The sequence below is a fragment of the Oculina patagonica genome, chromosome 3 (genome assembly GCF_052425735.1).
Source record: "Oculina patagonica isolate OP01 chromosome 3, crgOcupat, whole genome shotgun sequence".
Lineage (NCBI taxonomy): Eukaryota > Metazoa > Cnidaria > Anthozoa > Scleractinia > Oculinidae > Oculina > Oculina patagonica.
In genome coordinates, this window is record NC_135760.1 from 11570934 (window position 1) to 11586952 (window position 16019).

The following is a 16019-nucleotide window of genomic DNA, read 5'->3' on the forward strand; positions in this document are numbered from 1 at the left end:
ATGTTGGTGTAAGACCCCACAAAATGTCCTGAGCGTTTGGATTCACGTTTAGATTCGAGGTTGTTACTCTGTTACCTTGATACTCTGTTACCTTGTTACCTTGTTACTCTGTTACCTTGTTACCTTGTTACTTTGTTACTTTGTTACTCTGTTACCTTGTTACTCTGTTACCTTGTTACTCTGTTACCTTGTTACTCTGTGTTAATCTGTTACCTTGTTACCTTGTTACTCTGTTACCTTGTTACCTTGTTACCTTGTTACCTTGTTACCCTGTTACCTTGTTACTTTGTTACCTTGTTACCTTGTTACCTTGTTACCTTGTTACCTTGTTACCTTGTTACTCTGTTACCTTGTTACTTTGTTACCTTGTTACTTTGTTACCTTGTTACTCTGTTACCTTGTTACTTTGTTACCCTGTTACCTTGTTACCTTGTTACTCTGTTACCTTGTTACTTTGTTACCTTGTTACTTTGTTACCTTGTTACTTTGTTACCTTGTTACTTTGTTACCTTGTTACCTTGTTACCTTGTTACTTTGTTACCTTGTTACTTTGTTACCCTGTTACCTTGTTACCTTGTTACTTTGTTACCTTGTTACTTTGTTACCCTGTTACCTTGTTACCTTGTTACCTTGTTACTTTGTTACCCTGTTACCTTGTTACCTTGTTACTTTGTTACCTTGTTACTTTGTTACCCTGTTACCTTGTTACCTTGTTACTTTGTTACCTTGTTACCTTGTTACTTTGTTACCTTGTTACTTTGTTACCTTGTTACCTTGTTACCTTGTTACCCTGTTACCTTGTTACCTTGTTACTTTGTTACCCTGTTACCTTGTTACCTTGTTACTCTGTTACCTTGTTACTTTGTTACCTTGTTACCTTGTTACCTTGTTACCTTGTTACTTTGTTACCTTGTTACCTTGTTACTTTGTTACCTTGTTACTTTGTTACCTTGTTACCTTGTTACCCTGTTACCTTGTTACCTTGTTACTTTGTTACCTTGTTACCTTGTTACTTTGTTACCTTGTTACTTTGTTACCTTGTTACCTTGTTACCTTGTTACCCTGTTACCTTGTTACTTTGTTACCTTGTTACCTTGTTACTTTGTTACCTTGTTACTTTGTTACCTTGTTACCTTGTTACCCTGTTACCTTGTTACCCTGTTACCTTGTTACCTTGTTACTCTGTTACCTTGTTACCTTGTTACCTTGTTACCTTGTTACCTTGTTACCTTGTTACTTTGTTACCTTGTTACCTTGTTACCTTGTTACTTTGTTACCTTGTTACTTTGTTACCCTGTTACCTTGTTACTTTGTTACCCTGTTACCTTGTTACCTTGTTACTTTGTTACCCTGTTACCTTGTTACCTTGTTACTCTGTTACCTTGTTACTTTGTTACCCTGTTACCTTGTTACCTTGTTACCTTGTTACCTTGTTACCTTGTTACCTTGTTACTCTGTTACCTTGTTACTTTGTTACCTTGTTACTTTGTTACCTTGTTACTCTGTTACCTTGTTACTTTGTTACCCTGTTACCTTGTTACCTTGTTACTCTGTTACCTTGTTACTTTGTTACCTTGTTACTTTGTTACCTTGTTACTTTGTTACCTTGTTACTTTGTTACCTTGTTACCTTGTTACCTTGTTACTTTGTTACCTTGTTACTTTGTTACCCTGTTACCTTGTTACCTTGTTACTTTGTTACCTTGTTACTTTGTTACCCTGTTACCTTGTTACCTTGTTACTTTGTTACCCTGTTACCTTGTTACCTTGTTACTTTGTTACCTTGTTACTTTGTTACCCTGTTACCTTGTTACCTTGTTACTTTGTTACCTTGTTACCTTGTTACTTTGTTACCTTGTTACTTTGTTACCTTGTTACCTTGTTACCTTGTTACCCTGTTACCTTGTTACCTTGTTACTTTGTTACCCTGTTACCTTGTTACCTTGTTACTCTGTTACCTTGTTACTTTGTTACCTTGTTACCTTGTTACCTTGTTACCTTGTTACTTTGTTACCTTGTTACCTTGTTACTTTGTTACCTTGTTACTTTGTTACCTTGTTACCTTGTTACCCTGTTACCTTGTTACCTTGTTACTTTGTTACCTTGTTACCTTGTTACTTTGTTACCTTGTTACTTTGTTACCTTGTTACCTTGTTACCTTGTTACCCTGTTACCTTGTTACTTTGTTACCTTGTTACCTTGTTACTTTGTTACCTTGTTACTTTGTTACCTTGTTACCTTGTTACCCTGTTACCTTGTTACCCTGTTACCTTGTTACCTTGTTACTCTGTTACCTTGTTACCTTGTTACCTTGTTACCTTGTTACCTTGTTACTTTGTTACCTTGTTACCTTGTTACCTTGTTACTTTGTTACCTTGTTACTTTGTTACCCTGTTACCTTGTTACTTTGTTACCCTGTTACCTTGTTACCTTGTTACTTTGTTACCCTGTTACCTTGTTACCTTGTTACTCTGTTACCTTGTTACTTTGTTACCCTGTTACCTTGTTACCTTGTTACCTTGTTACCTTGTTACTTTGTTACCTTGTTACTTTGTTACTTTGTTACCTTGTTACCTTGTTACTTTGTTACCTTGTTACCTTGTTACCTTGTTACTTTGTTACCTTGTTACTTTGTTACCTTGTTACCTTGTTACTTTGTTACCTTGTTACCTTGTTACTTTGTTACCTTGTTACCTTGTTACTTTGTTACCTTGTTACTTTGTTACCTTGTTACTTTGTTACTTTGTTACCTTGTTACTTTGTTACCTTGTTATCTTGTTACCTTGTTACTTTGTTACCTTGTTACCTTGTTACTCTGTTACTTTTTACCTTGTCACCTTCACTCACTTCCACAGGGTGTATACTAAAACATACGATTCAACAATTAAACTAAGAAAATGATTTTTTTTTTTATATTTAAAAATACACAACAATTTGTTTAATTTCAGTCACATTTAAGAAATAAAAGACCTTTAGTCCAATGTCTTGCAGCAAGTGACACTAGCGGCCTGGTTTGCTGTTGTTCAGGCTAATGGACTGTTCAACTGGCTGCGGCACAATACGGTCTAGGTTACTCTATTCTACGGTTTCCAAACTTTCAAGTTTGTAACTTGTTCAATAAGGCCTTTTAACCCTATTCAGACCTGGGCTTTTTAGGACCTTCTCTGACCGGGGAAGGGCTTCGGAAGCCCCCCAAAGCCCCCCCAAAGTAACAAGGTAACAAAGTAACAAGGTAACAAAGTAACAAAGTAACAAGGTAACAAGGTAACAGAGTAACAAGGTAACAAAGTAACAAGGTAACAAAGTAACAAGGTAACAAAGTAACAAGGTAACAAAGTAACAAAGTAACAAGGTAACAAGGTAACAAAGTAACAAGGTAACAAGGTAACAGAGTAACAAGGTAACAAAGTAACAAGGTAACAAAGTAACAAGGTAACAAGGTAACAAGGTAACAAAGTAACAGAGTAACAAAATAACAGAGTTACAAGGTAAAAAGGTAATAAGGTAACGAGGTAACAAAGTAACAAGGTAACGGAGTAACAAGGTAACAAAGTAACAAGGTAACAAGGTAACAAAGTAACAAGGTAACAGAGTAACAAGGTAACAGAGTAACAAAGTAACAAGGTAACAAAGTAACAAGGTAACAAGGTAACAAAGTAACAGAGTAACAAAGTAACAAAGTAACAAGGTAACAAAGTAACAAGATAACAAAGTAACAAGGTAACAAAGTAACAGAGTAACAAAATAACAGAGTTACAAGGTAAAAAGGTATTAAGGTAACGAGGTAACAAAGTAACAAGGAAACAGAGTAACAAGGTAACAAAGTAACAAGGTAACAAAGTAACAAAGTAACAAGGTAACAAGGTAACAGAGTAACAAGGTAACAAGGTAACAAGGTGAAAAAGTAAAAGTAACAAAGTAAGAACCACAATCTAAACAAGGTAACAGAATAAAAACGCTCGGGACATTTGGTGGGGTCTTACACCAACATACTTATTGAATTTAAACGCCCGGGACATTATGTGGGGTCTTACACCAAGTACTACCCGTTTGTCCACTGCTGGGAGTCCTGTGGGGAGAGGTGTAAGGACATTCTTGTTTTGGCAGTCACGAGACTTCTTTGCTATAAAAATCGTCTCGCAGAGTCCCGCGCCAGTTTTCCTAGATTCCATCGCTAGGAAACTCATAATTACTAGCTATAAAAGCCTCCTCCTCAGGCGCCTCGCATTTTCGAAGCGCGAGGGACCACGGGAAGGAGAAGAAATACAGCTTCCATTTCAAAAGATGGATGGAGACAAACGATTTTCTTCTCTAAAAACGCAAAATTAACTCATTTTTAAAAATTGCGTAATCGTCCGCCATTAAACTCTCTGCCATCTTGAAAACATAATCTGCCAGACGTCTCTCTTCCTTTCGCCTTCCCTTACTCCCTTGCGCGCCCATTTTCCCAAACAAGTAAAGAGAGAGGCGTCTGGGTTCGGTACGAGGTCCTTTTTATGCTCTCCATAACAACCTCGTCCCCAGGGCAGGAAGTCGATGTGTGCAAGCCATAAAAAAAAATCGCGGAAATCCCCTTTCCGCAAGATATTTATAATACTCCGGGACGAGAGTGCGAAAAACCTAAAAAACATCCATTCAGATGCCATATATAGGTTAAGTAAACAAGAAACGCAAGTGTGCATGCATAAAAGAGATGACAAACAATTATATTGCCTGGTAATCTAAACGGATATGTCTATATCTTTTCTACTAAAGTGAGTAAAAAATCTGTGTACGAGTTCGAGCCATGTGAGCTTCCCCGGGTTTCCCACGGGGTCTACCTCCAGTTATTGACTGCCTTCTCTCCAGGGATCTCTCCTCCTAGATCAGGGTACAAGCTCCGCCCTCCCTTTCCCGCCGGACTAAATGCGACAAGGCAGCTCTGGCAAAATGCCATAATCCATTACAAGATATGCCTGCATCCTTTTGTCCGTTTGTTTAAGGTTAAATGTTATACGTAATTGTGCTATCAGTGTTTTCTGTCACTGCATGCTCGGACTGATAAGCAGTATCGCGCATTGTGTTTAATAAGACTGGTTTCAGGTTTCTGACTTCACAATTTTGAAGATCACGTCTTGTTGTGTTGCTTTTTATTTCTTTAGAGTTTTCGTCAAAAAAAGTTTAAAAAATGGATACAAAAGCGTTTTTGTGGGTTCTTCTTTTAGTTTTGCTCTCCTTTGGGATAGAGCAGGGGACAACACAAAAACCAGCCGAGGCAAAGAAATCAAAGACCAAGGATTCGGACCAGGTGAGGCTGTATTTTTGACTCTGTTACAAATTATGTCTGCTTTGAAAATATTGTTTGGTCTCTCAGCGAAACATCGTTTGTGACTAAACGTAATTCAGTTTCTTTTCAAAATAAGACCTTTTTATAGCGTCACACTTACTTGCGCGCCTAATGGTGGATTTCCACTGACGCGTAAATGTTTACGTGCGTGAAAAAAATTAGAGACAATGTATGAACGGCCTGCGTAAACGTGTACGCAAGCCGTTCATACATTGTCTCTAATTTTTTTACGCACGTAAAAAATTACGCGTCAGTGGAAATCCACCATAGCTCTGTTAAGTCGTCAGGCATAATCTATTCAGTAACAAATGTCTTCGACTACGGAAAAGATAAAACCATAGCAGTTCTTCCAGTCAGGACCTATTTCAACGCGTCAAGAGACCTCAAGACATGTTTCTGATTTTACAGATTGCAATTATAACTCTATCATTTTTTCCGTCTTTTACTGCACATTCCATAGTTTAGACAAGCCCGTACTCGTTCTGTAAATACTGCGTAGAAGGAATTCGATCTCAAGATGACTTATTTTTCATGACCTTTTGTGTTTTCTTGTGTGAGTGACAGTTACTCGAGGCTTTTATGAATATGTGCTTTCTTGGATTCCTTGCACGTGAGCAAGGGAGATAATCATTATCCGCTTTATTTAAAGGGACAGTGTCACCATGATTTAGTGCAGTGAAGGTGTTGTTATCAATTGGAAATCCACTTATAGTGGCCTAGGCTTGCTAAAACGTACTGCACTAGTCGTGAAAATTGTTAAAAGATGGTTTGGCTACGGACGGATGGGACAGTAATAGCATTAAACTTGAAAAAGTCGGCCGACGTTTTCGAGTTTGACAGTGTTAACTGATTACGTATTCCCACCTTGGGAATGAATTTATGCCTTTTTTGTTGTTCAAAGGTTGTTGATCACTGAGTGCACCCTCAAAATTCTATCATAATTTAAATTAAAACTTAGGAGACTTCTTGTGATACTGCGCCTTTAACCCGGCCCTGTATTGTGATAAATGCAATACATCCAAATGATCAAAATTCTACTCATTCGTTACTGTTAGGATGGTATGATAATACAGAGATAACATGAAACGCGTCGTTTTTTTCGCTTTGCAGACTTGCCCTTGTCACTGCAGTAATGGACAAAACGGACACAATGGAGTCGCTGGAAGGGACGGGAGGGACGGGAAAGATGGCAAAGATGGCGCTAAGGTCAGGTATTATGTTTCAGTGCTGTAACGACGTCGTGGTATAAGTCATGAAATTTCTCCACAATTTCTCAATAACGCAAATGAGATTCAAGTTGCAGAAAACTTGCTGGTGTTACTTGATCCGACAACGTTTCAGTACACCGTCAAGAGAGTGGTATTTTGTGGGGGCATTAGGGTGATTTAACACGAGAAGACCACTGAAATGCAACGTATATATTGCGCCCACCTTTCTTTTTGCGCAACTACAATCTCCTGAAAGTGATATAAGGGTCTGAATGGGGGGGGGGGGGGGGGTCCACATGTCGGTAGTCAGTTAAAATTCTATTACTTTGTCGTTTGTCAGTTATATTTTTCGCCCTTTGTCGGTAGTCGGTTAACCCCATTCAGACCCTCTTATATCATTTTAAAAAAGGCTCACCACCAGGAGAGTGGAATTGTCTTCGCTTAGTTTGTTTCGTTTATTTATTCATTGATTTAATTAACTAATTTATTCTGATTTCTATGAATTAGAAATAAAAAGAATGCTCACCGCCAGAAGAGTGGAATTGTCTTCGCTTAGTTTGTTTTCTTTATTTATTCATTGATTTAATTAATTATTTTATTCTGGTTTCTATGAATTAGGGCGAGCGAGGACCACAGGGTTATGCCGGGAAAGCGGTATGTATATCAGTCACGTGGCTTGTCCCACAGGATTTTTAAAATTAAAAAAAATATATCATTTATCGTGAAATATGACATCCTCTGTAGCTCATCGATTGATAATGATAGTGATTGGTTTTTCAACAATTTCCTTCAATCATTTATTTCACCCGAAACTCATGATCAGTCATTAGAAGGCATGGCTCAACTACCCAGGACCCACGTCCTTCTTAACCAGCAGTCCTGCGAGTAGGAAATTTGCTTGCACCCACATTTTCCCCTTCTCTCCCCCCCCCCCCCCCCACTTTTTTTTGTTCTGCAGCACAGGCTAAACTCCAACTTTCAATGGGCCATTTGCATTATGGCTCCACCTTGTTAAAACGTTCTGAATATTTCAAACCAAAGAAGTTTCCACTTTTGTAGGGGCAAAAGGGAGAACGCGGCCCGCCAGGGGAAACACCCCAAGGCGCCATCAAGTTTAGCGACACCGCTGACAAGTGCACACTGAGTACCGCTGGCACTGTTCGTTACAGTACTTCCCAGAATGCGTTGCTACTTTGTGATGGCAGTTCTTGGCTGTCGGTGTTGACTGCTGGGAAGGGTCACGTGGCCTACAACCCAGGCCGGCACTGTATGGATATTTTAAATTCAGGTAAGTAGAAAATCCGTTTTGAAGACATCGGACGCTTATTACTGAGCGATTATTTAAATATGCCTTATTAATTATCCACCCCTGTGTTTCCATGTGTTTAGGTCAGAGTCGTGGAAGTGGAATGTACTGGATCGATCCCAACGGTGGCTCAACAGATGACTCGTTCCAAGCTTTTTGCGACATGGAGACTGAGAGCGGAGGCTGGACCCTAGTTGCGACAAAGGTCTCGCCAGACTTTCCCTTTATCAAGACTGCATTCTCGCCATTGGCCGCCAAAACTAAGTACGCAGATGCCGCGAGTCATATCCACCCCAATATGGGGGACTGGGAAGAAGTTATGTTCCGATTTGCTGACGTCAACACCATCTGGGTTATTTACAACCGGAAGGCGGGCGCACCACAAAACGAGAAAAAAGAGTTCGAAGATTTTCTAACGGGGAAATCCTCCCAATTGATAAAGAACGTGCATGGATTTTACAAGTTCGACCCAATAAATAATAACAAGAGAAGTCCCACTCATGGTTTTGTCACGATATCACAGTTGCATTTCTATTCAGACAAATGTATTTCGGAAAGCCATGGCGGCACTGACAAGTGGCTTGACATGTGGCATAGTGCTGACGGCTCAAACAACTACGTCACTTCCGACGACAGCAAGGCGCTTGGTACCAAGTGTATCGCGGGCTACTGTTATCTGAACAAACCTATCTGGGTGATGGTGCGTTAGAAACACAACTTTAGCTGGAACTTGCTAACGTTTAGATTTTAGATTGAACCGATTATGCAACGATGATTACTCAGTTTGTGCAACCGTACAAAACTAGTATGGTAGCTGTAACACATGAAATTATTTTTTACAATCGATTATAAGTAATGTTACCTTGTCGGAGCTGAAGTCAACTAATTAAGGAAGTGGTTTAAATTTTTAATAGATAAAACCAACTATATAAGTATTTGCTAAAACGTCAGTACAATCTTTTGATAACTGTCACTACCTTTTAGGAGTTACAGTTCAGGTTATAAAAGATGTAGGATGAGATTCGACCATGTATGTAATGATTACCCAGACTTATTCTAAAACCGTACAAAATAAAAAGAAAGTTGCAAAAACATATACAATTTTTTGAAAGCTGTTACCACCTTGGGGAAAGTTCAAGGTTTAAATTTAATTAAGGAACTGTGTCACGGGTTTTAGCCAAATTTAGGCATGGGAAGTGACTATCAAATTTGGTGAAATATAAAACCTTAGAAGTAATTTCTTTGCAAACTTTAAGTTTCATAGCAAGTATTTGGCAAAACTTAATAAGCCGTGACACAGCTTTGACACAGTCCCTTTAAGATGCAGTCAAAAGATACAACAAAAACATCGCGTTTAATTTGGCACACATCAGTTATTAGTATAACACAATAATTGTCTCATTGATTTGAATGATGGATTAGTTGAATACTTTTCGGCGATAAGGTACAAAATACCGAGCGCGCTTTTTGAAGTCATTCTATTTAACAGTTAGCCGAATAGTCTAGATTCTAAATAATATGATAACACCACACACAGTATTTATACTTATGATTTTATTCAAAGAGAAAACAGGAATATTTAATGTGCGTAATACATATACACAACAAAAACTACTCTCTTGTGTATTTATGAAAAGTAGCCACTCATAGGCGGCGGAGCAGGGGGGCGAAAATTTGGGAGGCTCACCCCCCCCCCCTCCCCTAGCCTCCCACGCAGTCGTTCTTAGGGGCGATCTTGTTTCACTCCTCCCCACGAAAAGCATCAACCAATAAAATAACATAAATTAATAAGCAAATAAAATCAGTTAATGTCCCCAATCAATAAGCAATAATAATAATAAATTAAAATAATTTATAATAATAATAACAATGTAAAATTTAGTTACCCCTAACCTAACCTAACTCTCTTATAGCTTACATAAACTCTCTGTTCCCCCACTCTCTTTATTGTAATCATAAACCCCGCCCATTATACAAACATCAACCAGCAAGCCTCAAGCCACTCATAATATTTACAAACATACTCTAGCATACATCAGCAGGCTAGTATCAACAAAACAAATGCATCCTTTTGTCCGTTTAATTTGTCAGTTTTAAGTTAAATGCTTTACGTAATTGTGCTATTTGATTTCAGTCATTGCTCGGACTGATAAGCAGTATCGCGCATTGTGTTTAATTAGACTGGTTTCTTGTTTCTGACTTCACAATTTTGAAGATCACGTCTTGCTGTGTTGCTTGCTATTTCTTCAGAGTTTTCGCCAAGAAAAGTTTCAAAAATGAAAACAAAAGCGTTGTTGTGGGGTCTTCTTTTAGTTTTGCTCTCCTTTGGGATTGAGCAGGGGACGACACAAAAATCAGTCGAGGCAAAGAAATCAAAGACAAAGGATTCGGACCAGGTGAGGCTGCATTTTTGACTCTGTAACAAAGAATATCTGCTTTGAAAATATTGTTTGGTCTCTTAGCGAAACATCGTTTGTGACTAAACGTAATTCAGTTTCTTTTTAAAATAAGACCGTTTTATAGCATCACACTTACTTGCGCACTAAACTCTGCTAAGTCGGCAAGCATAATCCATTAACAATGTCTTCGACTACTAAGGAGAAAAACCATAGCAGTTCTTCCAGTCAGGACCTATTTCAACGCGTCAAGAGACCTCAAGACATGTTTCTGATTTTGCAGATTGCAATTACAATTCTATCATTTTTCTCTTTCTTTTACTGCACATTCCTTAGTTAAGACAAGCCCGTACTCGTTCTGTAAATACTGCGAAGAAGGAATTTGATCTCAAGGAGATTTATATTTCTGACCTTTTCTCGTGTGTCTGACAGTTACTCGAGGCTTTTATTTATAAGTACTTTCTTGGCTGTCTTGCATGTGAGCTAGTGAGATAATCATAACCTTTGTTTAACCCTCTCGTTGTGTGATATCTGCAATTTCCGGGAGGGGGGGGGGGGGGGCTGCAATACATCTTAATGATCGAAATTCTACCACTCGACCATACGTTACTGTTAGGATGGTATGGGGATACAGAGATAACATGAAACGCATCGGTTTTTTTTTTCGCTTTGCAGACTTGCTCTTGTCCCTGCAGTAATGGACAAAACGGACACAATGGAGTCCCTGGAAGGGACGGGAGGGACGGGAAAGATGGCAAAGATGGTGCTAAGGTCAGGTATTATGTTTCAGTGCTGTAACGACTTCGTGCAATAAATCATGAAAATTCTCCATAAACTTGTCAGTAACGCAAATGAGATCCAAGTCGCAGAAAACTCGCTGGTATTACTTGATCCGACAACGTTTCAGTACACTGTCAAGAGAACGGTATTTTGTGTGGGCATTAAGGTGATTTAACGCGAGAAAAGACGTGACTGAAATGCGACATATATATTGCGCTCAACTTTCGTTTTGCGCAACTACAATCTCCTGAAAGTTACATCAGATTTAAAAAAAACGCACACCGCCAGGAGAGTGGAGTTGTATTCGCTTTGTTTGTTTCGTTAATTAATTCATTAATTTAGTTTACTAATTTCGTCTGATTTCTATATATGATTCAGGGTGAACGAGGACCACAGGGGTATGCCGGGAAAGCGGTATGTATAGCAGCTACGTGGATTTTCCCACAGGATTTTTAAAATTAAAAAGATATATCATTTATCGTGAAATATGACATCCTCTGTAGCATAGTGAAGGTTTTTCAACAATTTCCTTCAATCATTTGTTTCATCTGTTTGAAACAATCATTAGAAGGCATGGCTCAACTACCCTTGTTAAAACGTTCTTAATATTATCAAACCAAAGTATTTTCCACTTTTGTAGGGGCAAAAGGGAGAACGTGGTCCACCGGGAGAAACACCCCATGGCGCCATCAAGTTTAGCGACACCGCTGACAAGTGTACACTGAGTACCGCTGGCACTGTTCGTTACAGTACTTCCCAGAATGCGTTGCTACTTTGTGATGGCAGTTCTTGGCTGTCGGTGTTGACTGCTGGGAAGGGTCACGTGGCCTACAACCCAGGCCGGCACTGTATGAATATTTTAAATTCAGGTGAGTATAAAATGAAGTCTATCGGCATATTTTACAAATATACTTGATTGCTTACTTTAAATGTGTTTTGAAGACATTGGACGCCAACCTCGTTCCCAGGGCTTTTGATTGGACGCCTACTACTGAGCAATTCTACTTCATAACGCCTTATTAATTATCCTCCCTTTTGTTAAAAACTATACGTTTTCCATTTGTTTAGGTCAGAGTCGTGGAAGTGGAATGTACTGGATTGATCCCAACGGTGGCTCAACAGATGACTCGTTCCAAGCTTTTTGCGACATGGAGACTGAGAGCGGAGGCTGGACCCTAGTTGCGACAAAGGTCTCACCAGACTTTCCCTTTATCAAGACTGCATTCTCGCCATTGGCCGCGAAAACTAAGTACGCAGATGCTGCGAGTCATATCCACCCTGATATGGGGGACTGGGAAGAAGTTATGTTCCGGTTTGCCGACATCAGCACCATCCGGGTTATTTACAACCGGAAGGCGGGCGCACCACAAAACGAGAAAAAAGAGTTCGAAAGCTTTCTAATGGGAAAATCTTCCCAATTAGTAAAGAACGTGCATGGATTTTACAAGTACGACCCAATAAATAATAACAACAGAAGTCCCACTCATGGTTTTGTCACGATATCACAGTTGCACTTCTATTCAGACAACAACGGAATTTCGGAAGCCCATAGCGGCACTGACAAGTGGCTTGACATGTGGCATAGTGCTGAGATCTCAAACAACTACGTCACTTCCGACGACAGCAAGGCGCGTGGGACCAAGTGTATCGCGGGCTACTGTTATCTGAACAAACCTATCTGGGTGATGGTGCGTTAGAAACATAACTTTAGCTGGAACTTGCTAACGTTTAGATTTTAGATTGAACCAATTATGCAACGATGACTACTCAGTTTGTGCAATCGTACAAAATAAAGGTAGTTGCAATACATGAAATTATTTTTATAAGTATTGTTTCCTTGTCGGAGCTGAAGTCAATTAAGCCGGTAGTGCAGGTAGTGGTTTAAGTTTTAGATCGAATCGACTATGTAAGTAGTTGCTAAAACGTCAATACAATCTTTTGATAACTGTGACTACCTTGTAGGAGTTAAAGTTCAGGTTATATAAAAGATGTAGGATGAGATTTGACTATGTATGTAATGATCACTCAGGCTTAGATTCTCTAACCATACAAAATAAAAGATGTTGCTAAAACAAACAATTTTTGATAACTGTTACCACCTTGGGGGAAGTTGAAGTTTTGAACTAAAGTAACTGTGTCACGGATTTTAGCCAAATTTAGGCATGGGTTATGGCCATCAAATTTGGTTAAATATAAAAATAACCGCTTAAAAACAGTGAAGAAACATTTCAATAACACAGGAGATACGAAAGAAAGTGTGGATGGCCAAAAGTGAAGAAGATTCAAACGGATTGCCATATGGGTTTTTGAAATACTGTTGGGCTGAACAGTTTTCAAAGTTAAACTCATTTGCTTGCAATTGTAACTTTAAATTAAAACGCCCAGGGAACACGTTTGGTTGTAATAAAGCTATGGTAGGAGGACTGCGGCCTCTGGGGACGAGAATGGATCCTTAGAATTTTTTTGCCAACATTAAGTTTCATAGTGAGTATTTGGCAAAACTTAATAAGCCGTGACACAGCTTTGACACAGTCCCTTTAAGATGCAGTCAAAAGATACAACAAAAACATCGCGTTTGGCACACATCAGCTATAAGTATAACACAATAAATGTATCATTGAATAGAATGATGGTTTGGTTGAATACTTTTCGGCCATAATTTACAAAATGCCCAGCGCGCTCCACGAAGTCATTCTATTTAACAATTAGCCGAATAGTTTACCATTTTCACTCATTAATTATGCCGCTAATTGTCCGGCGTGGATAAGATATGGGAAAAGATTGTGGCCGAGGCAATGAGCGACTGGGTGAGAAAGCACTATAGCTGTGTATTACGTCGCCGAAGGGGAGGTGGGAGGGTCGAAAATTTGTTCGGACTTCCCGGCTTGCGTATCTCTTTCGAAATGTCCCGAAACTAAGAAAAGAGATCTTTAAATACCGCGATTGTGCACATGCTGATTAGGCATTACATAATACAACTATCTATAAACAAACAGGGTTATGTAATCCACGCACTTGTGAATTCCGCGTCATAATTATGAATGAGAATAGTCTTGTGGTCTTCTAGATTCTGGCTAAAATAATAACACCACTCCCAGTATTTGTACTTATGATTTTATTCAAAGAGAAAACTCGAACTATACAATACACTGGTTCTTAAAAGCGAAGGCAAAGTTCGCGGCCTTCACAACATTTACACAACTATTGTAAGAACGATGAAAAGAAAAACTAATGGGCGAGCGGTTAAACAAACACTTTGAGCTGCAAAACATCGCTCTTGATGAAAAAAAATTAGAAGTTTGTTTAAGAGTTGCTTTGTAGTGCAGTTTAAGTAAAACGGAATTTCTCCAATTAGCGCCGCATCGGGACTGTGGCGCTTATTCGAGTAAATATGATAAGCTTTTCCCGTGCATTGGTTTCGGATAGCCAATTACAAGTGATTTCGTCAGATATGTCCAGGATTGAACGCTAATGAGATGCGCGTTCCTCGTGACAGGCATCACAAAGTGTCCTCATTAATAAAAGTTCACCAAAACACACCAAATTCTGTCAAATAACAAGTAATATGGAAATTTCAAATAACACAGTCAAGGATAAAGTACTTATTAAACAATACTTAAGTTCAATCCTGGACATAAGTGCGGACTTCATCAGAAGCAGTAATTTTCGCGGGTAAGGCTTGGCTGAAAATAACTTGTGGAAACACCGTTGTACAAATATATGTGGTTAAAAAGTATACGTGTGGTTGCTTAGTTATACACCATTTTAATAACTCGAGACGCCATTTTGAATATATAACTTTCCGCGAATGACGACGTTAATGAAATATTGATTTGTGCCTCGATGTATTAAATTAAAGTATCTACCACTGTAACAGGGCGAGGTGTCATTTTGAATATTTTATTAATGACGTCATTTTCGAAAAAAATAAAAATTCAAAATGGCCCCTTGACTTATTAAAATGGTGTATAAGCTCCCTTATCTCCTGTGTGCAGTGTAAGCATGTAAAAGTGCAAAATTGACATCGCAACTGTGATATGGTACACGCAAGCTTCACGCATAAGTGGAAAGTAACACCACTGCCGAAACTTTACTTTTCCCAGAAATCAGCACTTCCAATGACATCTGCTGCTTTTCTTGCCTCAGTACTTTTCTTTGGTGCCTTCTTTCTCTCTGCAACAGAGATTTTTTTTATTAGTAGTTGTTTACACGTGATAAATACACCAAAGTAGGATGCTATCTTGGGGAAGGGAAGTACTCTACCCAAAAGGAGTACCTTTTTCAGGCTGGAGCTAAGTATGAAAAAGGGTCGGAATTTCACGAGCTAGAGTATAGGAAAGGGTAGGGAGAGAATGTTATTCAGGTATTAAAAAGGCCCTTTCAAAGTTTATCAACCAAAATTTTTAAATTTTTTTCAATCTCTTTTATCCTACTGACGGTTGTTTTATTTGAGTGTTTTAAAAGAGAAGTTCGCTGCAGAATGGCCATATATTTTCTTTACGCCAATAAAAAGTTTATACAAAGATATGATACTCACCAAAATTTCAGCCTCCAACGTGCGCTCTAACTAACCCTATAAAATCTTTCCCAAAATTCGACAACTGAACGCCGCCATCTTGGAGCTGGTAATGTATGCGTGACGTCAAAGAGCTCAGTCTGAAGTTTGGCGGGAAAATTGAAATACTCGAAACTCCTTGTTTATTCGTAGTGGCTTTTGTTTGTCAAAATGTCTGTTTGTGCAGCTCCATTTTGCTTAAACAGAGCTCCAACAAAAACAAGGAGTTTCGACTATTAAAATTTTCCCGCCAAACTTTAGGCTGAGCTCTTTGACGTCACGTATACATTACCAGCTCCAAGATGGCGGCGTTCAGTTGTCGAGTTTTGGGAAAGATTTCGTAGGGTTATAGCAAACGTTGGAGGCTGAAATTTTGGTAAATAACATATCTTTGTGTAAACTTTTTATTGGCGTAAAGAAAATAAATGGTTATTCTGGAGTGAACTTCT

General features: G+C 38.9%; 2 protein-coding genes across 2 annotated transcripts; both read left to right on the forward strand.

Moving 5' to 3' along the window:
* Positions 1-5023: 5023 nt before the first annotated feature.
* Positions 5024-9464, forward strand: LOC144646566 (techylectin-5A-like). Its single transcript, XM_078506198.1, has 5 exons — positions 5024-5286; positions 6436-6531; positions 7152-7187; positions 7593-7821; positions 7923-9464. Exons 1-5 carry the CDS (start codon positions 5167-5169, stop codon positions 8546-8548), a joined length of 1107 nt encoding a protein of 368 aa, XP_078362324.1. The 5' UTR covers positions 5024-5166; the 3' UTR covers positions 8549-9464.
* Positions 9465-9962: 498 nt separating this feature from the next.
* LOC144646567 (uncharacterized) lies at positions 9963-13094 on the forward strand. Its single transcript, XM_078506199.1, has 5 exons — positions 9963-10235; positions 10911-11006; positions 11394-11429; positions 11656-11884; positions 12084-13094. Exons 1-5 carry the CDS (start codon positions 10116-10118, stop codon positions 12710-12712), a joined length of 1110 nt encoding a protein of 369 aa, XP_078362325.1. The 5' UTR covers positions 9963-10115; the 3' UTR covers positions 12713-13094.
* Positions 13095-16019: the final 2925 nt, after the last annotated feature.